Here is a 24124-nt window from a genome sequence, read left to right as displayed (position 1 = left end):
CTTTCCCCCCGCAGTGTTTGAGAACGCCCTTGACCGTGTCTCCCGCATTTCCCGCAACACATCCCCCACAACCGCCCCCAGAGGACCCCCCTCGTTCTCACATACCACCCCACCAACCTCCGGATATAACGCATCATCCTCCGACACTTGCGCCATCTACAATCCGACCCCACCACCCAAGACATGTTTCCATCCCCACCCTTGTCTGCCTTCCGGCAAGACCACTCTCTCCGCGACTCCCTTGTCCGCTCCACACTCCCCTCCGACCCCACCACACCCGGCACCTTCCCCTGCAACCGCACGAAGTGCTACACTTGTCCCCACACCTCCTCCCTCACCCCCATCCTAGGCCCCAGGATGACCTTCCATATCAAACAGATGTTCACCTGCACATCTGCCAATGTGGTATATTGTATCCATTGCACCCGGTGTGGCTTCCTCTACATTGGGGAAACCAAGTGGAGCCTTGGGGACCGCTTTGCAGAACACCTCCACTCGGTTCGCAATAAACAACTGCACCTCCCAGTCGCGAACCATTTTAACTCCCCCTCCCATTCCTCAGACGACATGTCCATCATGGGCCTCCTGCAGTGCCACAACGATGCCACCCGAAGGTTGCAGGAACAGCAACTCATATTTTGCTTGGGAACCCTGCAGCGCAATGGTATCAATGTGGACTTCACAAGCTTCAAAATCTCCCCTTCCCCTACTGCGTCCCAAAACCAGCCCAGCCTGTCTCTGCTTCCCTATCCTGTTCTTCCTCTCACCCATCCCTTCCTCCCACCTCAAGCCGCACCTCCATTTCCTACCTACCACCTCATCCCGCCTCCTTGACCTGTCCATCTTCCCTGAACTGAACTATCCCCTCCCTAGCTCCCCACCTATACTCTCCTCTCTACTTATCTTGTTTTTTCTCCATCTTCGGTCCGCCTCCCCCTCTCTCCCTGTTTATTCCAGTTCCCTCTCCCCATCCCCCTCTCTGATGAAGGGTCTAGGCCCAACACGTCAGCTTTTGTGCTCCTGAGATGCTGCTTGGCCTGCTGTGTTCACCCAGCTCCACACTTTGTTATCTTGTAAATTTCAAGCACTGATTTTTGGAGAATTAAGGTAAGTGGTATCAGGATGAAATAAAAACAGAAATTGCAGGAACAACTGAACCATTCTGAAGAACAGTCACTGGGCCTGAAACATTAACTACGCTTTCTTTCCACAGATGCTGCGAGATCTGAGATAACAAGGTGTAGAGCTGGATGAACATAGCAGGCCAAGCAGCATCTTAGGAGCAGGAAAGCTGACTTTTTGGGCGTAGACCCTTCATCAGAAACTTGGCCTGCTGTGTTCATCCAGGTCTACACCTTGTTATCTTGGATTCTGGAGCATCTGCAGTTCCTACCATCTCTGCTGCGAGATCTGCTGAGTTTTACCAGCAATTTCTGATTTTGTTTCCAACATCTGCAGTTCTTTGGGTTTTTGTTTTGGAATTGTGAAAAATTTTGTTACAAAAATATAAACCTGTGTTAGCAGTAAATATAATATATATTTTAAGTATGATAAACTGGAATAATCGGAAAAGAACGCAAAGAAAATGTTTCAGAAAGTAATTATTAGAGATTGCCTGCTTATACGGGAGACGGGGAGCGGTGTGGGGTAACAGTCTTGTTAACACACTATGGAATATTCTTTATTCATTAGTGGGATGAGGGTGTCTCTGGCCAGGCCAGCATTTTTTGCCCAGAGGGCAGTTCAGAGTCAACCACATTGCTGTGGGTCTGGAATCACATGTAAGCCAGACCAGGTAAGGAAGGCAGCTTTCTTCCTTAAAGGACAATAGTGATCCAGATGAGTTTTCCTGACAATGGATTCATGGTCATAATTAGACTCCAAATTCCAGATATTTTTACTGAATTTAAATTGCACCATTTGCTGTGATGGGATTGGAACCTAGGTCACTGGATTAACAGTCCAGCAATTATACCGCTAGGTCATTGCCTCCCCTATGATGGTACAGAATGCCTTTTAAAACCCTTTAAAAACTCTGTGTTTATTGATTGGCTGAATAGCTCAAGCAGGATGCTATTTATGGGTTAGTAATCGATCCAATAACTTCAAATGGGAAGAATTTTTTTTCAGAGCGTGGGTGCTAATCTCATTAGTCTAATCCAAATTTTGACCAGCACTAGAGCTGAGAATAGAGTAATTAATCACAATGTGCCATCAAATTCTTTCTGCGACCATCCATTTTTTTCAACTCCTTAGACACAGATTTATTACTGATGCCAACATGATATTTCGCAGCTTAAATGGAACATGTTATCAAAATAGTAATAGATTAAAGAAGAAACAATATTGTTCTATGAAAGGCTATACTGAATTTTTGTTTTATTGTCTCGTGCCTTTTACACACAATTTGTGCTTGCTTTTTTGCCATTGAACCAGGACCAGTAAATCTGGTTAAATTGAAGTATAGAGTCGGATGGATAACTTGACTTGACTTTAACTTACTTACAACTTGTCATTGATAACAAAGTGTGGAGCTGGATGAACACAGCAGGCCCAGCAGCATCTCAGGAGCACAAAAGCTGACGTTTCGGGCCTAGACCCTTCATCAGAGAGCCTTGTCATTATTGCTTTTAAACTGGTCTCATTTTGATTATAGAATTATTCTATGAAACTATGATAAAACTTTTCAGATCACAACTTTTTAAAATGTACCATTAGTTATAAACATGTATGTTTTGTTTTAAGTTATCCATGATATTGTGGCAAATAACTACTTTGAATACCATAGGCCAGTCCATTGTAGGAAAAACTTGCAACACCATGTCAGAAACTGAAACTTGATTAAAAGCTGCTACAGTCATAAGTTAGTCTTTGAAGTCTATGTACTGTAAATCTAACTGGGGAATTGCTATGTTATTATAACAAATGGGAACATTGCAAAGAGCACCTGCAGCACCACAGAAATGTGACCATCTGTTTATATTTGTTTGTTTTCTTTTGTAGAGAGAAATTGGCAGTGTCCCAGTTACAACGGGTAATTGCAAGAAGTGAAAGTCAAGGCACAATGGTATGGCATAAATGTTCCTTGTTCCATATTTGTTTTTCATTCACCATGTTCTTTCTCACCTGTTTAATGTCAGTACTAATGTAGTGGGCGAAATATTCCTTATTGAAGAAACAGTTGTTATATTGTTATGTTATGTTCATGTCCTTTTACAGGGAAATCTTGTGGCCAAAGCTGTTGGGCTGGAATATGTTACAATTAAATGAATAATCAAGTGATTCTGTGAAGATAGTCAAATTACAGCAGACCAATAACAATAGCATTTACAAATTGCAGGGTAGAATTGTGGTAGTTATTTTAAGCACAGTTTTCAAACAGAAGTAATGGAAATACAGAAGACCTCAAGACCCATTCTGCTTTACTTCAGTCCCAAAACAGAAGTGCCCAGATGTTTGTGTTTCAGTGGTGCAGCTGTTTAGAACCAGTTAATTTCTTTTGAGAATACAAAAGTCTATAAACAATTTGAAAAACTAAAATATCTTAAATTACACTGGATTGAGTTTAATGCTCTTCCTCCTGTGAATGAGATGGATGGGGTAAGAGAATAGAATGGCAGGTGAGTAATCATGTCGGTTATTCAGCCATAGAGTCATCAAGTCAGCATGGAAATAGGCCCTTCAGCCCGGCTTGTCCATGCTGACCGAGTTTCCTAAATTGAACTAATCCCATTTTCCTGCGTTTGTCCCATATCCCTCTAAACCTTGCTAATCTGTACACCTGTCCACATGTTGTTTAAATGTTGTAATTGTACCCATCTCTACCCTTTCCTCTGGCAGCTTGTTCCATACACGTGCCATCTTCTGTGTGTAAAAATTGTCCTTCAGGTCACCTTTTAAAATCTTTCTCAACTTAAACTTATGCCCACTAGTTTTAAAACCCCCTACCCTGGTGAAAAGACGTATTTATTTATCTATGTGCATAAATCCATGATTTTATAAACCAAACCTTTATGATGTCACCCCTCACCCTCCTAGGCTACAGGAAACTAAGTCCCAACCTATTCAGCCTCTCCTTATAAGTCTTCCAGTCTCGGTAACATCCTTGTAAATTTTTTTGCACCCTTTCCAGTTTAGTAACACAGGGCATCTTGAATTGTATGCAGCACTGCATATGTGGCCTTACCAATGTTTTGTATAAGTATTACATGATGTCCCAACTCCTGTATTCAATGCCGTAACCAATGAAGACAAGTGTGTCAAATACCGCCTTCACCACTCTGTGAAGCCACTTTCAAGGAACTATGTACCCACACCCCTAAAGTTCCTTCTTCAACCTCATTCCCAAGGGCCCTACCATTAACTGTCTGAGCCCTGCCCTGGATTGTCTTGACAAAATGCAACACCTCATATTTAGCTACATAAAAGTCCATCTGCCATCCCTCGGCCCACTGGCTAAATTGATTAAGGTCCTGTTGTACTCTGAGATAACCTAATTCACTGTCCACTACAATACCTACTTTAGTATTATCTGCAAACTTACTAACCATGCCTCCTAAATTCTCATTCAAATTGTTTATGTAGATGATGAATGTTGCAGCACACTGCTGGTCTCAGGCCTCTTGTCTGAACAACAACCTTCTACTACCACCCTCCGTCTCCCACCACGAAGCCAACTTTGTATCCAATTGGCAAGCTCTCCCTGGATCCCCTGTGCTCTAACCTTACTAAACAGTCTATCATGAGCAACCTTGATGAATACTTTGTTAAACTTCCCAAAGCTTTGTCATGAGCTTGCCAGGTTGAACTCAAGAAACCAGACACAGCATTTGTGATGGGAGTGTTCGGGGTGTCAGGTCAGCAGAGCGTGGGTGTTGGATCTGGGGTGTCAAACTATCTGGGGATTTAGTGCTGTGCCCAGAGGGTCTGTGGTGCAGTTGTTAGGCTAACGAGTTGGAGTGTAGATGGTGGAGTGGAGTGAGGCTTTGCAGAAGGGGTGATTCTCAGGGGTCCAGGAGGGGATAAGGGGTCAGTAGTTGGGGGAGTTGATGTTGAGGCATGAGTTCAGTTTAATAGTTGCCCAACTGCTAAAGCACGTTTTAATCCTGTAACTTTAAACTTCCTTGGTAACTTTGAGCTTTAACTAATGCATAAACCTCAAGTTTCCTACTTTTGAAGGGCATTTTGGAGGAATTCAAATGCATGAGAATTATCCATGTGAAGTTTCAATTTCCTCAGCAATTCTCTCAGAATCTGTTGGATTGAAGTTTCTGTATGGTTTGAACACGACTTTTGTCTATGCTGCCCTAGTGACTGTCTGACCGTTGGAATATCTCGGCCATTATCTTTTTGTACCCTAGCTGTAGGCATTTCTGCTGTTAATTACCAATGTATTCTTTGCCCCTCCATCAATTGAACATTAATCATTAGGGCTTATCTGTTCCTGATGTTATTTACTTTTCCATTTCAAACTGTTTGCCAGATAACTGCATGATTCTAAAGGTAAATATAAGCCGTGACACAAATTCCTTAATTAGATTTGCTGTGCTAATTGATGCTGTACCTTGAGCCCCATCGAATATGACTAATACGATAATGTAGTCAATGTACAAACAAAATTCCAACAGATAAACTGAAACTTGTTTTATGTGTTGACTGATTTCTAATTTATGTATTGGGTAAGTGCAATTGATAGCAGCAAGCATGTTCTCTACACAATATGCCATAGAATGTAGAAAATGATGTACTGTTGCAAAATGGAATTTGCCCCAGTGGAATTATTCATACTTGGGAGTAATTGAGTAAATTCCTGAAATTTATTTAAGAGCAGATTTCCAATTGTATATGTTTTAATGCAATCCTTAAAGCAACAGAGTCTCATTTATTTCAATTAGACAAACAAGGGGTAGTGCTAAAGTCAGTAAATTGTGGATGCAGGAAGGCTCACACACATTGAGGCCCCAAAAAGTACCCACTTTTTACAACTTTTAATTAGATTAATTACATTCATTTGCTGATATTGTATACAAATCAGGTAAAATGGCAATTAAAAAAAAGTTCTTGATGTTTTATGCCTAAATACTTTTGGATCTTTATAAATAGTTTTTGTAGAGTGATAGGCGTGTGGATGTGCTACCCGCAGTGGTAGTGCAATCAGATAATTTAGAGACTTTTAAGCGACTCTTGGATAGCCACATGGAGATAGTAAAATGTAGGGTATACAGGGTAGTTTGATCTTAGTGGGATAATAGGTCAGCACAATATCATGGGCCAAAGGGCCTGTACTGTTCTATGTTCTGTGTTCTAGATACAAAACTGGATTAATATTTGCAGACCAAAAATCTAGGATAAACAGAACTAATTGATTAGAACACATTGCAAATTTAGACTGAGATATGTGTTCACTGTATTTAGTACAGTTGGATGAAATATTTAATCATTGAAAATATTTCTAAACTATTTTAGTTACTAAATGAGAAGACTTCAAATGAAGGAAAACATTTACAAGAAATTTCCTCCTAGTAACAACAGTATTTAGACAAATTAATGAAATTTCATAAAAGTGAGGCATAGAAATGAATAATCTTCATCTGCCAGGAGCTGTATTGCTGCAAATTATTCCTGGCATCTGCATGGAGATTAATTGAATGTGATTTTCTTTTGACATGATGCGCCTCCAAAATGTGTTCTGACATTGAGCTGATTTACTGGAATAGTTAGAATGAAATATTATACAGTTTATTCTTCTAACACCAGATGTAGCTTGGTTGGTTATCTAGGTAAGGGCCAAACATTAAAACTGTAAAACTAGCTCATGTTAACAATCAATGCTGTTGTCTGAACATGAGCTATAAAAACAAGATATTTCAAAAATTGTTAGTAATTTGGATATTTGCATTCTTGAAACTTGCAACAAATGTGATTAGTGTGGACATGTATCATGCTGATGCAATGCATTACTGGATAGACACTTGGTTCTGTGGGAAAAAAAATCATTTAGATGGGTTTTTATCACGTTGATAGGGATAAGTTCTCTAACTTAATTTTGTTTTAACAGTTTGTGCCTATCAAACCTGAATTTTAAGCAACTGCTTTTTAGATCCTACAATATCTTAGCCTACCCTCTCCTAAAGAAAAATCAAACCCTTGCTTTTGTCACCTTTTTAAGCTCAACTATCCCAGCGCTATTTGGACTGGCTGTCTGTATTCCATGATCTGCCTATTTTAGGTTTTAAATTTAAAACAAGTTACTGGACAAACTCACCACAATAAGCAGCATCTATATAGAGAAAATGGTTAATGTTTTGAGTTAGGTCATTTGAAGCTCTGTTTACAACACCATGCATCGCTGACATATTGCCTTTGCTGATCAATGTTGTCACCAGCTATCTCAAAGTTTTCAATTTCAAACAAATCATAATTTTGTTTTGATTGCTTCATAATCTTCATTCCCATATCTTTCTAGCCCCAGTGCCCTATAACTAGGAGGTTGATTTAGCTCAGTTGGCTGGACAGCTGGTTTGCTATGCAGACTGGGTTCAGTTCCCACACTGGCTAAGTTTACTGTAATAACTGCACAGAGACCACCATCCCATCACTAAGGCACCCTTTATTTACATGTGAACAGTACGCAGGCTGTATCCCACCAGCTCAGAGTCAGGCCCCTGCACTGAAGATTCTAATTCCTGGTGGTTATATTAGTCAGCCAGAACTTTCCTGATTGGCCCAGGTTAACAACCCCATCAAGAACCATGTGGTTACAATCACTACAGTTTTCATGAGGATTCTTCTTCTCAATGTCTCCCCTCACCTGAGGCATGATGACCGTCAGGTTAAAACATCAACAGTTGTCACTCTGTAATGAGAGAGCAGTCCCATGGTCTGGTAAGAATATGGTGACTTTACCTTAAACTAGAACCTCTGCTGCATCAGCCAATCCTCTAACCCTGTCTTGTTGTGCAATTTCCCTTCCTCTTCCATGACCATCTGAGCCATTTGTTCAGTTATGTCATCTGTACTTCATGCATTTCTCTTCTGAAAATCTTCCGATCCTTCACTTTCCTCTTTTTCTTAAAATACCTCCTTGAAATTCACCTCTTTGAAAAAAAAGTGTTGGTCTTTTATGTTAATAGCTTTGTCTTTAGTATCGAATGTCTTTTAATTTTGTCTGTTATTGTTGTCCCGATGTAATGCCTTTGGGAATTTTTCTGCATTTGGAATCCATTACAATGCATGTTGTAGGTATTTAAATGACAAATGTACCTCATGCTATTGAAAAGAAGTGGTATATAGAATAATAGCATCTATAAATGTAGCTCTGAATATAAGAATGTGTGGTATAAACTATTTCAGGTTATTTGAATTGTTTGGGATTCCATTACATTATAACCTTTGTATTCATAATTTTACAACTTTGTACTATTGTTGCCTTTGTATGTGTTTACCAGTCTCCACCCTCTGTCCATGAATGTGATTCCCCTGTGGGCCTTAGGTTCAGTCTGAAGTTCATATGTCAAAATTAATAATTCCTTAAACACATTAGAAGTTTAGTGCTTATTGAAATTCACAAGAAATTGCTGTAGTTAACCGATAAAGTTTATAATTCTGCTTTGAGTATAAGCTGCTGGAGTTGCAAACTGCTATTCTCATCAAATAATTCACTAGTTTTTGATACTTGAAGTAGGAAAATTACAAGAGAAGGACAGGTCTACCAAAAATCCATCATTCCATATGATTGTGATTTCATTGTGTCAGAATTGGGGTCAACATTGCTAATTTCTGCATGCCACATTGTTTGTTACGGTGCAGGACAGCTTCTGCAAAGGATATTAAAATGTATAGCATGGATAATTTGTTATATAATTAAGACTTCATTCTTCTTATAGAAGGCTTTAGTTAGGCCTTATTTGTTACACAATGTGTAGTTTTAATACATGCACATAGTGGGTGATAAAGGAGCCTTAGAAAGGAGTGGTGCTAAAAGAGTTCCACTTGGTTTAGTAAGGTGTGGCTCTTTATTCTAGAATACACAGAATTCCAGATTAAGTGGAAGTATTTAAAGGGGTCAGTGGACCACAGTGAATTTATATGATGTACTGTTTAAACTAGATAGATGAAGCAAAATGATGGATAAACATGGAACTGTTGGATGTGGTGTGATATCCTTTATCATAGAATCCCTACAGTGTGGAAACTATCCCTTTCATTCAATAAGTCCACACTGTCCTTTGGACATCCCACCCTGTAACCCACCTAATCTACACACCCCTGAACACTGCAAGGGCAATTTAGCATCGCCAATCCACCTAGCCTGCACATCTTTTTGGACTGTGGAGGAACCCGGAGCAACCGGAAGAAACCCACACGGAGACAGGGAGAATGGCAAACTGAACACAGGCTGAGGGTGGAATTGAACCTGGGTCCATGGCGCTGTGAGGCGGCAGTGCTAACTACTGAGCCACCGTGCTGCCCTGTATGTGAGGATGGTCCACCTCTGCAATCAGGTGCCAGTGTAAGTGATATGTCTGACAGTTTATAAACAAATAATGTAAATTCATTATTGCGGCAAATGTCCGTTTTTAGAGACGGCAGTTGAGACTTGGACACTGACCTCGTGACTCTTCTAATTCCTGGAACTTGTTCTGATCATTCTTCAGGGTTATAAAGAATTTTCTAGAGATTTCTTTTCACTGAATTGTCTATATTTTTAGAGTGATTTCTCACCTGATTAGATGACTAGCATAGTCTGCAATTTACGAAGCTTTGCTATATTTTGACCATCTGGGACATGTAATGAACCAATTGCTATTTTCTTGTTCACTTTCTCGTGAGCAGGACTTGTTTTTGTTTTTTGTTTTTTTCATTTCAATGTTCATACTCTTTCCAATAAGAATGTTAATGTGTGTACTCTTTTTTGAAGTTTGAGTAATTTTGTTTTCCTTTCAGAATTTTCTGTTTCCATTTAACATTTTTACTTAATACTTCCAGTTTTCTTTTACTTCTGTATCACCAGAGCAGAAGCATTAAGATCTATCGCGAGCAAATGGCCTGCAGTTTTATGAAAACTACCTTCTAATTTTCCAAGTTGCACATCTTGTAGGGATCGCCGAAAATCTTGTGTTTCCTAGAGTTGGTTGATTTTCCCTGATTTGTAGCATCTTGAAGGGTGTGTCACAGTTAGCCAATATCTGGGCAACTTGTGATGTTAACAGTTGCAGCCATATCAGACATTTAGAAACCACAATTAGCAGTTTTTGACAAAATTGCTGATCTATTTCTTTTACTGCTTGGATGGGATCTGAGCAATTATATCTGCCATCAGTAACTCCTCCAAGTTCAATTCTTGCACTAATTAAGTTGTTGGTATTTTGCTTTCACGAGAAAAGTTGTGTGTAAAATCAATGTTTTGATGTATTATTGTAAACATTTTATTTTATTGGTATGTTCAAAAGTATTCGGGGCTAGAATTTACATATTTGTCAATTTTAACAATAAAAGATGAGCTTTTTAATTACTAAACCAAGGTCAAAAGGTTAATAAACTATTCATCCTGATTTTGCACAGCCAATCACTTTTACCTCTCCAAAACAAGTGGGAATTTAAACATATGATTAGAAAGAGAAAGGTTACAGATTAGGAATGCATGCAGCATTTTGAATCTTTGCAGTCAAATAAAAAATTAAATTTCTATTCAACCTCAGATCTGAAAATGTTAAACTTTTTAAAGAGGACAATTTGTCAAATAATATTCGTGTCAATAGAGGTTTATAAATAATTTTTACATGAGTTTCATTGGGCAGATTTTGGCAGTAAGAATTGGCAGTTTTATTTGACTTCTCGTAATAGAGGGAACAAAGCTGATAGAATTACAGAGGAGCTATCAAAGGATGGATTTAGAGGAGGTTTTAAGGGAAGTGGTTAGGGAGTGGCATTGGCAGGACCATGGCAGCTAAATAAGCATTTGCCAAAGATTGAGCAAGGAACAAGGATAACATTCTGTAACTTTAGAATGCATGAAGGGGATTAAGACTAGATGAGGTGACATTGGCAGTTTTGAAAACAAAGGCAAGAATTTTAAATGAAACTTTTCGGAGAGTAGGGACCCACGCAGCTGAAGGATGAAAAGAATAGGAATATGTGAATTAGCGTCAGCATCAGCACAGGCTGTAACATATTACACAAATTGAAGTTTTTGAAGGTTAGAAAAGTTGAAATAAAGTGACCAAGACGTGGTCAAGCATTATAGTTCTTGGAGGCAGAGAAAATGGTAGGTAATGCAAGTAAGCCCTCATCAGATCACAAACAGTTCCTGGCATCAGTCTGCTGTTCTGAGAGTTTGTGTCCAATCTCATTAAAGTTAAGGGCTCTTGCTGTTGTTTTCTGTCTCCCTGCAGAGCTCTGTTGTCTTTTAAAGTACATCTGCCAGGTTCTCCACATGAAGATAACTTTTAAAACTGCTGGGAAATTTTTACTTAGTTAATTATTTTCGCTATCTGACAGCTCGCTGAACCAAATGCATACTTACTGACCTGACACTTCCTCTGCCTGTTGCTTAATTTGCTATACTTCAATTTAAAAACCTTCAGTCCTATTTATAAATTCCTTTTCCCTCTTTCACGCACTGCTGTTGAACTGAAATTGTGCAACAGAGCTGGCAACTCACGACTGCGCATCCATGAGGTGCTGTGAGCCATCAACAGCAGCAGAATTGTACTGCAGCACAATCTGTAACCTCATGGTTGGCATATCCTCTACTCATCCATTACCATAAAGCCAGGGGCTCAACTCTGGTTCATGGAGAGTGCAAGAGGGCCAGGAGCATCACCAGGCATACCTGAAGATGAGGTGTCAACCTATTTGCATGCCAAACAGTACAAACAGCAAGTTGTAGTCACATCCCACAACCAACAGATCAAATCTAAACTCTGCAGTCCTGCCACATCCAGTCATGAATGGTGATGGACAATTAAACAACTCACTGGAGGAAAAGGCTCCACAAATATCCTCATCCTCAATGATGGGAGAGCCCAGCACATCAGTGCAAAAGATAAGGCTGAAGCATTCACAGCAATCTTCAGCCAGGACTGCTGAGAGAACGATCCATCTCGGCCTCTTCCAGTGGTTCCCAGTATTTCAGATAACAAATCGATTCAATCCAAGTGATATCAAGAAAAGTTTGGAGATACTGGATACTGCAAAGGCTACTGGCCCTGCAACAGTCCGGCAATGGTACTGAAGACTTGTCCTCAGAAATTGCCACACCCTAGCCAAGCTGTTCCAGTACAGTTAGAACACTAGCTTCTGCTCAACAATGTGGAAGATTGTCCAAGTATGTCCTGTACTTAAAAAGCAGGACAAATCCAACCCGGCTAATTATTGGCCCATCAGTTGACTGTCGATCATCAACAAAGTGATGGAAGGTGTCATCATCAGTGTTAACAAGCAGCACCTACTCAGCAATTACCTGCTCAGTGATGCCCAGTTTGGGTTCCACCAGAGCCAATCAGCTCCTGACCTCATTACAGCCTCTGTCCAAACATGGACAAAAGAGCTGAATTCCAGAAATGAGGTGAGAGTGACAGCCCTTGACATTAAGGCTGCATTTGACCATGTGTGGCATCCAGGAGCCCTAACAAAACTGGAATCAGTGGGTACCGGGGCAAACTCTCCAATGGGTAGAGTCATACCTGACACATTGGAAGTCAGTCAGCTCAGGTCCAAGGACATCTCTGCAGGAGTTCTTCTGGATAGTGTTCTAGGTTCAACCATCTTCAGCTGTTTCACCAATGAGCTTCCCTCCATCACAAGATTAGAACTGGGGATGTTCACTGATAATTGTGCAATGTTCAGGACCATTTGTGACCCTCAGACAAAGAAGCAGTCCATGTTCAAATGCAACAAGATCTGGACAAAATCCAGGCTTGGGCTGACATGTGGTAAGTAATATTTGTGCCACACAAATGCCAGGCAATCACCAACACCAATAAGAGACAATCTAATCACCGGTCTTGACATTCAATGGTGTTACCATCACTGAATCAATAGGGTGGTCAAAAAGGTATATGGCATGCTTTCCTTCATTGGGTGGGGTATTGAAGTCAAGAGTTTTGCAGGTCATGTTGCAGTTGTATAGGACTTTGGTTCGGCCACACTTGGAGTACTGTGTGCGGTTTTGGTCGCCACATTACCAAAGGGACGTGGATGCTTTGGAGACGGTGCAGAGGAGGTTTACCAGGATGTTGCCTTTTATGGAGGGTGCTAGCTATGAAGAGAGGTTGAGTAGATTAGGATTATTTTCATCAGAAAGACGGAGATTGAAAGGGGGACCTGATTGAGATCTACAAAATCATAAGGTGTATAGACATGGTGGATAGCAAAATTTTTTTCCCCAGTGTGGGGGACTCAATTACTAGGGGTCATGAGTTCAAAGTGAGAGGAGGAAAGTTTAAGGGAGATATGCGTGCAAAGTTCTTTACACAGTGGGTGGTGGGTGCCTGGAATGCGTTGCCAGCGGAGGTGGTAGACGCAGACACGTTAGTGTCTTTTAAGATATATTTGGACAGGTACATGGATGAGCATGGAGCAAATGGACACAGACCGTTAGAAAATAGATGACAGGTTAGACAGATGATCTTGATCGGCGCAGGCTTGGAGGGCCGAAGGGCCTGTTCCTGAGCTGTAGGTTTCTTTATTCTTTGTTCTTTGTTTTTAATCCCGCACTATCAATATCTAGGAGTTGTCATTGATCAAAAACTCAACTGGACTCACCACATAAGCATAGTGGCTATAATGGCAGGTCAGTGGCTAGGAATGCTGCAGCAAGTAGCTCACCTGCCTCCCAAATTTCTGTCCACTATCAACAAGGTACAAGTCAGGGGTGTGATGGAATACTCCCGACTTGTGCAGTCCCAACAACACTCATGAAGCTTGACACAGCAGCCCGCTTGACTGGTACAACATCCACGAGCATCCAGTCCCTTCACCACTGATGCTCAGTAGCAGCAGTGTGTACTATCTACAAGATCCTCAAATAGCACATCCCAAACCCACGACTACTTGCATCTAGAAGGACAAGGACAGCAGATATATGGGAACACCACCACTAGACGTTCCCCTCCAAGCCACTCACCGTCCTGATTTGGAAATATACCTGTGTTCTTTCACTTTTCCTAGGTCCAAATCGTGGAATACCCTCCCTAATAACATTGTGGGTCAACCCACAGCAGGAGGACTGAAGTGGTTCAAAAAAGCAGCTCATCACTACCTTCTCAATGGCAACTAGGGGCAGGCAATAAATGCTGGCTAGTCAGTGATGCCCACATCCCACAAAAATGAATTTTAAAAAAATGTACCAATAGATTAATTATGAATTGATCCTTCTTTTGTGGATGCTCCAGTTCATCAAAATTATAGATTGGAGAGTGGGGATTGGAGATAGTACCCATAAATTCCAGTGGTTAGCATTTCCTCTGCCTCGAGTACTCTTCCTAATACGCCTGTAATTTTACAGGAAGAGGCCATTCAATGTTTTTGTTCTGTCCAAACCAGTATTTTACTTGCAGCAGTGGGAGGTACAGCTATTCAGGAAGTCGATCACCTTAAGCCTTACAAGCTGGTTGCAGATTCCCTTTCTATTGCTGGCATTTACCCAAGTCATATATCTCTTTTTACCATCTGTTTGCCTCCAGAACATGTTTCCCCCTTCCTATTCCTTTTGCTGAGTGCCCTATCCCTGCCCCCAGCTGAGTTCTAAAACATGGTGGGACTGCTTGTTGTTTCAGTAGTTGCCATTGTTTCTGATGTTGCTGGGGCTACAGAGCTGCTGGACAGCTGATGTGGGTGGGCCCTTTCTCAGCTTGATGGCCATGACTTTTGGACAACTGCGCCCCATAAATGCCAGCCCCAATGCTGTTTCTAAAAGGCACAAGTTCCATACTTGCTGTGTTCGATATGAAATATTGCATATTGGTAAAAGGCTAAAGTTTCTAGTTTTCAGAGAATGATTCAGAGCTGTGGTATTTAATCCTAAAAGTATGGATTATAAATCCCAAATATGAGTCGAATTTGATTTATTTAACCTATGTAAATACGAGACTTTTGTGCTATGGTCTCTGTGTTGTAGAACTTACTATTGTTGATTAACTATCATTGCATGGTGTGTCTGAGATACTAGAGCACTGACTTTCAGGAGTTTCACAGTTCTGAATAGTCAATAGTCATGGTAAAATCAAGCAGGATAAGGAATAGAAAATCAATTGATCTACTTGGTAATCTGAATTGTCTAGAAGAACGTGTAACTAATTTTTTCTTCAGCATTCTTCATAAATGAGTCAGTTATAGATTTTGCTGAGACAAACAAAGACCTGCTTCTAATCTAATGATTCTATCTAACAGTCTAGACACAGGGAATATGAGAAACACGAGCTATCACAACCAAAATACTGGAAATGATTCAGTTACCAGATCATTTTGGGGCTATTTAAAAATAAATGATAGTTTTCAGGTCTGTAGTTCTGACCAGATGTTGCTCACTTACCTATCTTTACAAAATAAAGAGCTCCCAAATGGCTGTCAAAGTATTGGTTTGGAATGTGCCAATTTATAACAGGGATTTTGATAGTTCAAAAATGAATAAAGACACATTAGGCTATATTCGAGGATTTGCAGTTCCACCTGTCTGAATCACTTCAGATTAAGAGCTAATTTTGCAGTTTCTCCTGTATTGCTGTGGTCAATTCAGAATTATTGAAAAATTTGAAGCATTCCCTTATTGGGCTGTGTGCACCCCTAATTCAAAATGACTGACTTCGTATTTTTTCCAGTTATCATTTTATTTCTTAAAATTATGGAAAACGTTTGAATGAATTGGGTAACGCCATATTGCATTACATTTTGCATAGTCAAAAGACTCAGAACACTGCATCCTAATATAAGTTACCTTGTACGTCAGGGGAGAGTTGTCAAGATGATCTATAAACTGCCATTTGCAATTTATTTCTGTGACCCATGAAAGCAAAAATAATAAAACTGCCAGGCCTGTTGTTTCAATCTGTATACACAATACAAGTTTTCTTTATGGAGCTATTGATCATCTAGCTTCAGCTGACTAAAAATGATTAAATCTGAACCTTTAGGTTCAAGAATTATGTGAGTTACATTTGAGCTGTAAGTCTGATGGGGAATCATAATTTGCAATATAACCCATTTCCACTGTACTGAAAGTCTTCTACAGAAGGAGACAGTGGTTTAGTGGTACTGTCTCTGGACTCTAGTTAGAATGCCACTATGGCTGATATTGAATTCAAATTTTACCAAATAACTGGAGCTAAAAACTATCCCAATGTTATAAAAATCTGTTTGGTTCACCAATAAGCTTTTGCAGCTGCTACAAAATTTAAACAAAAGAATAAAATCAGATGGACCATCTGGCATTGATCTAGGCACCAGGCATAATGACAGAAAAGGTAGTCCTGTCGGCCCTTCAAACTTTACCTTACCAACATCTGGAGACATCTATAAAATTCTGGAGAGCTGCCCCAGGGACGCGCAACAACCTGACAGTCATATTTGGCAGAATCATGCTTCATAGATAATGTTCAAGACACCATCACCATTTCTGGTAATGTCCTGTCCCACTGGTAGACAAACTAGAGGTAGTGGCATGTCATATGTAGCTGGTAGGGAGTTACCATAGGAGTCCTTCATAATGACTCTTGGCTCAAGAAGTCTTGTGGTGTTAGGTTCAATATGTACAAGGAAGCCACTGCTCATTACCACACACTGTGGTGGGGGGGTTGGGTTTGGAATCTTTGAGTACAGGGTAGCATTTCTGCTGGTTGAATCCTAAAGCATAGCTGCCAGGCAGTATTGCGTGGCCATACCATCAGGTTAAATGGGGCAGGCTTCCAATAGATCTAGCATCGCAAAACTGGTCATCCATAAAACACTGGGCCATTAGCAGCAGCAGCAGGATTATATTTGATTGTAATTGCTACCTCATGGTTCAGCATATTTCCAAGTGTAGCATTTCTATCAGGATAGGAGGCGATCAGTAGCTCAAAGAATACAGGTGGGCATGCCAAGAGCAGCACCAGATGTGTATAAATGAGAAATCAAACTAGTGAGGTTACAAACAGTAGAAGCAGCATTGAAGAGTTAAATGATCCAATAATCATTAAATCAGACCTAAGTCCTGCCTCACCAATTGGTAAATGTGATGGCAATGTAACAGCAGACAGTAGAGCTCCACAAATATCGCATTACTGAGTGGTAGGGGAAACTAGGATTTGTACAAATGTAGAGTTGATGCATTGAGTGGGTGTTCACCCTTGGCCTCGTCCTGAGTTTCTACGTATCACAGATGCTAGTCTTCAATCAATTCACTTCGATCCAGTTGATATCAAGAAATTCCTGAAGATACAGCATACTGCACAAGTGAATGGCCCTGACAAAATTTCAGCAATTTACTGAAAACTTGTGCTCCAGAATTAGACAGTCTCGCCAATTACTTCCCTATCTGTATCCTTTCAATTATCTGTGAAGTGATGGAAGAGACTGTCAACAGCGCTGACAAGAGGCTTTTCGAAAAAGTAAGCCTGCTTACTCATACTCTGTTTGGTTTGCACCAGGACTAGTAAGTCTCTAGTCACATTGCGGCATTTGTTCAAACATCTACAGAAATGCAGAACTGCAGAGGTGAATGCCCATCCTTTGAATTCAAAGCAACATTTAACTGCATCGAGCATCAAGGAGCCCTTGCAAAACTGAATCAATTTGAATTTGGGAGAGAAGGCAGTCCCCTGGTTGGAGTTACATCTGGCACAAAAAATGGTTATGTTTGGTGGAGGTCAGTTATCGTCCATTTGGCTCCAGGACATCTCTGTAGGAGTTCCTCAGAGTAATGTCCGAGACCCAAGCATCTTCAGCTGCTTTAATGACCTTCCATATATATCATCACGCACTATGGTTAAAATTGTGAGTCAGTGTCTAGGAACTCTGGCATGCAGCTCTCACCTCCTGATTCCCCAAAACCTGTCTATCATCTAGCTTTTGTGCTCCTGAGATGCTGCTTGGCCTGCTGTGTTCATCCAGCCTCACATTTTATTATCATCTACAATGCACAAGTCGGGAGAATGATGAAATATGCCCCACTCGCCAGGATGGATGCAGCTCTAAGAATGATCAAGGAGTTTGACATCATCCAGGACATAGCATCCAGCTTGATTGCCACCCCAACTACCACATTGAATATTCACTCTTCCAGCAATGTGCACTGCCTACAAGATACATTGTCACAATTCACCAATGCTCCTTGGATAGCATTTTCCAAACCTTCCCACTACCATTTGGAAAGACAAATACATGCATCAACTTGACTTGGAACTGTATTGTTGTTCGTTCAATATGGTTGGATCAAAATCCTGGAACTCATTCTGCAATAGCACTGTAACTCCAAGTATTGTAGTGCTTGAAGACAACAGCTCACCCTAATCAGTTGCAGGGTGATTAGGGAGAATCCGGGATAACAAGATGTGGAGCTGGATGAACACAGCAGGCCAAGCAGCATCTTAGGAGCAGGAAAGTTGACGTTTCGGGCCTAGATCTAGTAGCATTTGTGTTCAGCCAATTTTCTGCTGACTCAGTAATATCATAGAATTTCTGTTTCTTCAAGTTAACTTCAGCATGAAATGTAAGCATACTTCAGCTAAGACAGAGTAGAAAGGCTATGTCTGCAGTCCAAGTTGTGTATTTGACTATCTTGATTTATTTATCGTAGAAACACAAATAAACTTGCTGGCATTAAAGATTACTAAACGTCAATTGCTGTGCTTTAACCTTCATAAAATATTTAATATAACATGGACTTATTATAGATATGACATCAAAAAGAAATTAACTATGCAGGAAGGTTAATATTGACCTTCAGATTTTTTAAAGTTGTATCTTATCTTCATAAAAAGGATAATGATAAAAAAAAGTAAGACGTCTTCTATTGGGAGGGTTATGTGGCTTATTTTTCATTCATAGAGTGAGTTCAGAAGTAAGTCAGCTTTTGTGGCAAGCTTTACTCTGTGCCTTCCCAAGGCAATTTTTCTGATGTTTTCTCACTTTTCTTTTAAGATTGCCTTGGAAAATTGATACAAAATATGAAGGCAATCAGTTCCAGTATCATGTAATTACATATTGGGCACGTCCTTCTCCTTAAGGGATTCAGAAGCACCTCGGTAGATGATAGCATAGTTAAAGGAGAAATAGAAATTGTATCAGGAAGCCAAGATGACAATTATTCATCTTTCTAATAGATGCTGAAGACATTTGCAGTATCTGTGGATGAGATTTTAAATCGCTCAAAATCCATTCAGATACACAGAGTTAAAGTAGGACCTCCACAACTCAAACACAGAATAGACAGTGTGTCTGAATTCTTCTTGTTTTAATTGGCCATTAAGAACTTCTAAGTATGAAGCATGTTGGCACTTTGTTTGCTTTCTCAGTGCTGCATGTTGCTTTTTGTTCACTAATTGAATTTAGACTTTGAAATGCAAGTAAATTGTAGTGACAACAACTGATTTGTATTGTGCATTAAGTGTAGAAAACAATTTTTTGCCACCTTGATATAACCTGCAACTTGCCGGGATTTAAAAAATATATCTACTTCCTCTTTATATACTTGGCTATCTAGCCTCCACACCTCTCTGAGGAAGAGAATTCCAGACATTCATTACCTTCTGGGAAAAGAAATTATTTATTTCAAAAGCTTTACAAAGATCCAGATAAACCACGTTCAGTTGTTGTTCTTCATCTATTCTACTAATTACTTCAAAAAGCTCCAATATGTTCATCAAACTGATTTCCTTTTCAAAAATCCATGTCAAGTTTGTATAATCTCATTAGTATCTCCTAACTTTCCAATTATCACATCCTTTCTAATAGACTCTAACATTTTCCCTGCTAGTGATGTTAGGATGACTAGTCTGTAACTTTCTACTTTCTCCTTCCCTCCCTCTTTTGTAAATTAGTGAGGGTATGGCTGGTCCGGTCAGTTCCTGGTCAGTTACAACCCAGGATTTTGATAGTGGAGGGTTCAATGATGGTAATCCCATTGAATGTCAAGGGATGATAGTTATATTAAAGATAGTGATTGCCTAAAACTTCTGTGGTGTGGAAATTACTTGTTGCACATTAGCCTGAATGTTATCAGGGCCTTGCTGCATTTTGGAACAGACTGCTTCTGTATCTTAGGAGTTGCAAATGGTCTTATAGGTTAAACATTAAGAAATAATTAACAAGCAAGACAGGTAAGTAATCTATGTTCATCTTCCTGAACAATGACTCGATATTAGACACTTGGTGCCATGAAGTGATATTCTACCACATGTGCATGTTGTGTGCTTGGTTTACTTTCCAGATTTCAAATTGTTGAAAAATATGCAATCAGCTGGCATTGTTTGAATAACAGGTTGTAATGTCATCTCTGTGATCTGCTTTGCACTGGTTCACTGTTTATTGACGCAAGATAAAGATGTATCAAAGTGCTTATAGTTTCTGTTATTGATACTTGAAGGATCTCATTGATAGAAGCTTCTGTAGAGTTGTTTTGCTTGGTACCAAGCTGTCAGGTCAGCTATAGAGCTGTCATATCAGGAGTTGATGAGTTATGTAGCATGCAAGATCGAAGCATGTGGGATTGGGGCCAATATACTGACATGGATTGAGAATTAGTTAGGAGACAAGAAACAAGGCAGGAAAAATAGGGCCTTTTCTGGGGTGAATGGCAGTGACTAATGGGATATTACAGAAATTAGTGCTTGTGCCTCAGTTTTCACAACATGCATCAATGTTGGGTTGAGGGAATCAAATATAATCTTTCCAGGTTTGTTGATGACACAAAGCGAGGTTGGACTGAGAGTGGTAAGGCGGATGTAAAGAGCCTTCAAGGCAATTTAGACAAGTTGAGCGAATGGACAAATGCATAATAAATAGAGTATAAGGCAGATAAGTATGATGCATGATAAATGTGGAGGCGATGGCCTAATGGTATTATTGCTGGACTGTTAATCCAGACACCCACATAACATTCTGCAAACCTGGATTCTAAATCCACCATGGCAGATGGTGGAATTTGAATTCAATAAAAAAAATCTGAAATTAAAAATCTAATGAAGACCGTGAAACCATTGTCAATTGTTAGAAATACCCATCCGGTTCACTAATGTTCATTAGGGAAGGAAACTTCCATCCTGGTCTGGCCTATGTAAGACTCCAGACCCACAGCAATGTGGTTGGCTCTGAACTGCCCTCTGGGCAATTAAGACCCTCTGGGCAATTTGGGATGGACAATAAATCTGCCTAGCCTGTGATGCCCACATCCCATTAATGAAAAGAAATGTTGTCCACGCTGACAATAGGGAAAGTAGAATGGCAGAGTATTAATCAAATGGGGATAGGTTGGAAACTGTTGATACACAAAGGCTTTTGGTTTCCTTGTCACTGAAAGCAAATATGCAGGTTCAGCATGTATTTAGGAAGTGAAATGATATGTAGGTCTTCACTGAAAGAAATTTTGAGTACAGGAGTAAGAAAACGTTGCTGCAACTGCACAGGGGCTTGGTGAGATCATATCTGGAGGATTGTGTGCAGGTTTTGGCTCCTACCCTAAGAAAGGATGCACTTGCCTTCAAGGGAGTGCAACAAAGATTCACTCGATGTGATTGAAGGGAATATCCTGCAGACGCTGGAAATCTGAAACAAACAGAGGCATTACAGTAGAAAGCCAGCAGGTTTGGCAGCATCTGTGGAGAAAGAAGTAGTTGACATTTAGAGTCTGACACGATTCTTCTTGAGAACTAATGCATATTTCCCAAAGTTGAAGTGTTGCCTTGAGGTGGGATGGCAGATTTGTCTCATGAGAAGAGATTTGGCTGACTGTACCTTTTATTCATCGGAGATAGGAGAAACACAGGGGATCTCATTGAAACAAAACTGCATGTAGGGGTCATGTTTCCCCAGGGAAAGGAGAAGAAGGTGTCACAGTCTCAGGATAAGGGACTGGCCCTTTTGGAGTGATCTGAAGAGCTTTTTCTTCACCTGAGGGTGTTGCATCCATGGACACAATCTTTGAGAAAGAAATAGGTAGGATTTGCAGAGTTGGACCATAAGATCATAAGATGTGGAGCAGAATTAGGCCATTCCATGCCCATTAAATCTGCTCCAACATTCAATTATGACTTTTGTGTTTCTCAATCCCATTCTCCTGCCTTTTCTCTATAGCCCTTGATCCCCTTCCTAATCAAAACATTGCAGAAGGACTTGGACAGGCTCGGAGATTTAACCTATCTATCAATATCTTAAATTCACTGAATGACTTGGCCTCCTCAGCCCTCTGCAGCAATGAGTTCCACGGATTAACCACCCTCTGGCTGAACAAATTCCTTGTCCTCTCACTTCCAAAGGATCGTCCCTTCACTCAGGCTGTGTGCTTGGGTCCGAGTCACATCTTCTTCAGATCCACACTATCCTGGCCTGTCAGTATTCTGTAAGTTTTACAATGAGAGCTCCTTGCCACCACCCCCAACCCCCAGCCAACTCCCCCGACGAATCCTTGTAATTTCCACAGAGCACAGAACAGAGTCCTCAACTTCTCCTCTTATGACAAGCCCTTCATTCCTGGGATCATATTTGTAAATCTCCTCTGGATCCCTTCCAGGGCCAGCACTTCTTTCCTTAGATACAGGGCCCAAAACTGCACACAGTATTCCAAATACAGTCTGACTGTAGAAAGTGGGAACATGGCACTGAGTTAAATGATCAGCCATAATTAGGTTGAATGGTGGAACAAGCTCAAAGGGCTGAATGGCCTAGTTCCACTTCTATATTCTATAGTTGTATGTTTCTTATACCACAAGTGTGAAATAAAGCTGTCCACATGTACACTCCAGCTATGTTTTCTGCTTCTGTCTGGTGACATCACTGTGAGGTTGATCAACTTTCACGACAACGTATATAACTTTCCTTAAAGATGGTGTGGAGGGTGAGGAGGGTGGGCTTGGAGGGAGCAGCCATGAGCAGGAAATTTATGGGGTGGGGGGGAGGTCGGGTGGCTTCCGCAGATGCTGCCAGACCACCTGAGCTTCACTGGCACCTGGTTTCTCTTTCAAATCTCCTGTGTCAGCAATACTTTGTATTTATTCTTTCGATGAAGCTCCTGCTTATGTTGGACTAGTGCAGCTCACATCTAAGACATAGGACATACAAAGATCACATCAGACCAAGCCAAGAGACTAAACTGGCAAGTGGGTTTCTTGAAAAGTTGGCCTATTTCTATTTGAGGCATGCTGACAAATACAGCAGTGGGCAGATGACATTTCCTCTAGTGAAACCTAGTGTCTTGAGTATTATTTATAATATTCACATTAAAACAGAACTCTGACGATGAAGTATTACATATTTCCACAAATCCATGTGGCTGTGTTAAATTGTTCAGTGCTAGAACTGAGTTGAAATGTCTTCGGGGACAATTTTATTTTGGTAAGCGTAATTAATTTTGAAAGCACAGAAGGGCAATGGAATAATACTTTGCAAAATTTTAGGAAGTGTATTGTTAAGTTTTAACATTTCTTTATTTTTGCAGTGAGACAAGATCAGTCATTGAAGTAACAAGACATATTTATGAAGCTTGAAATTGAGTTCTTTCAGATTAATGCAGTTTCCGGTACTAGAAAAGCCCGAGGCTTTTATTTACCATGTACACAACTGTGGATTCAGTCAAAATGATCAATGCTTTCATTCCTTTCGCACCTGCACCCTTTTCCACTAAGTCTCTATGCTAAATGACTATGATGTCCCTAAAGTATAGACTCCCTTCCTGTGGTAATAGGGGATGATTTATGACTATTGCAATTTTTTTGTTGGCACTATTAGCACAATTTAATTTATAGTACACAATAGAGCAATTAATGTATGGCCAGGACATGTTATTTGTTGGTTCAGGTGGTTTATTCTGCAGGAAAGATCTATATGGAGTTAAAATCAGCCATTTAATGACAAGAACTATTATATCTGTGTCTTTCAAGTAAATCTGCAGCTAACCTTTGGTTAATCAGCCTGTAGTGTTAATTATGTTTTC

At 40.3% G+C, this 24124-nt stretch overlaps 1 protein-coding gene across 9 annotated transcripts in view; it reads left to right on the top strand.

Annotated features, from left to right (window-relative positions):
* The window catches only part of nckap5l (NCK-associated protein 5-like), a 752792-nt gene that overhangs the window by 311805 nt on the left and 416863 nt on the right, over positions 1–24124 (top strand). For all 9 annotated transcript variants that reach the window (XM_059647402.1, XM_059647401.1, XM_059647405.1 and 6 more), the window contains one exon: positions 3004–3067. In XM_059647402.1, the coding sequence (XP_059503385.1) occupies positions 3004–3067 (64 nt within the window). The remainder of the gene's footprint in view (positions 1–3003; positions 3068–24124) is intronic.

The sequence above is a fragment of the Stegostoma tigrinum genome, chromosome 7 (assembly GCF_030684315.1).
Source record: "Stegostoma tigrinum isolate sSteTig4 chromosome 7, sSteTig4.hap1, whole genome shotgun sequence".
Lineage (NCBI taxonomy): Eukaryota > Metazoa > Chordata > Chondrichthyes > Orectolobiformes > Stegostomatidae > Stegostoma > Stegostoma tigrinum.
This window is presented reverse-complemented; position numbering and strand designations above follow the sequence as displayed.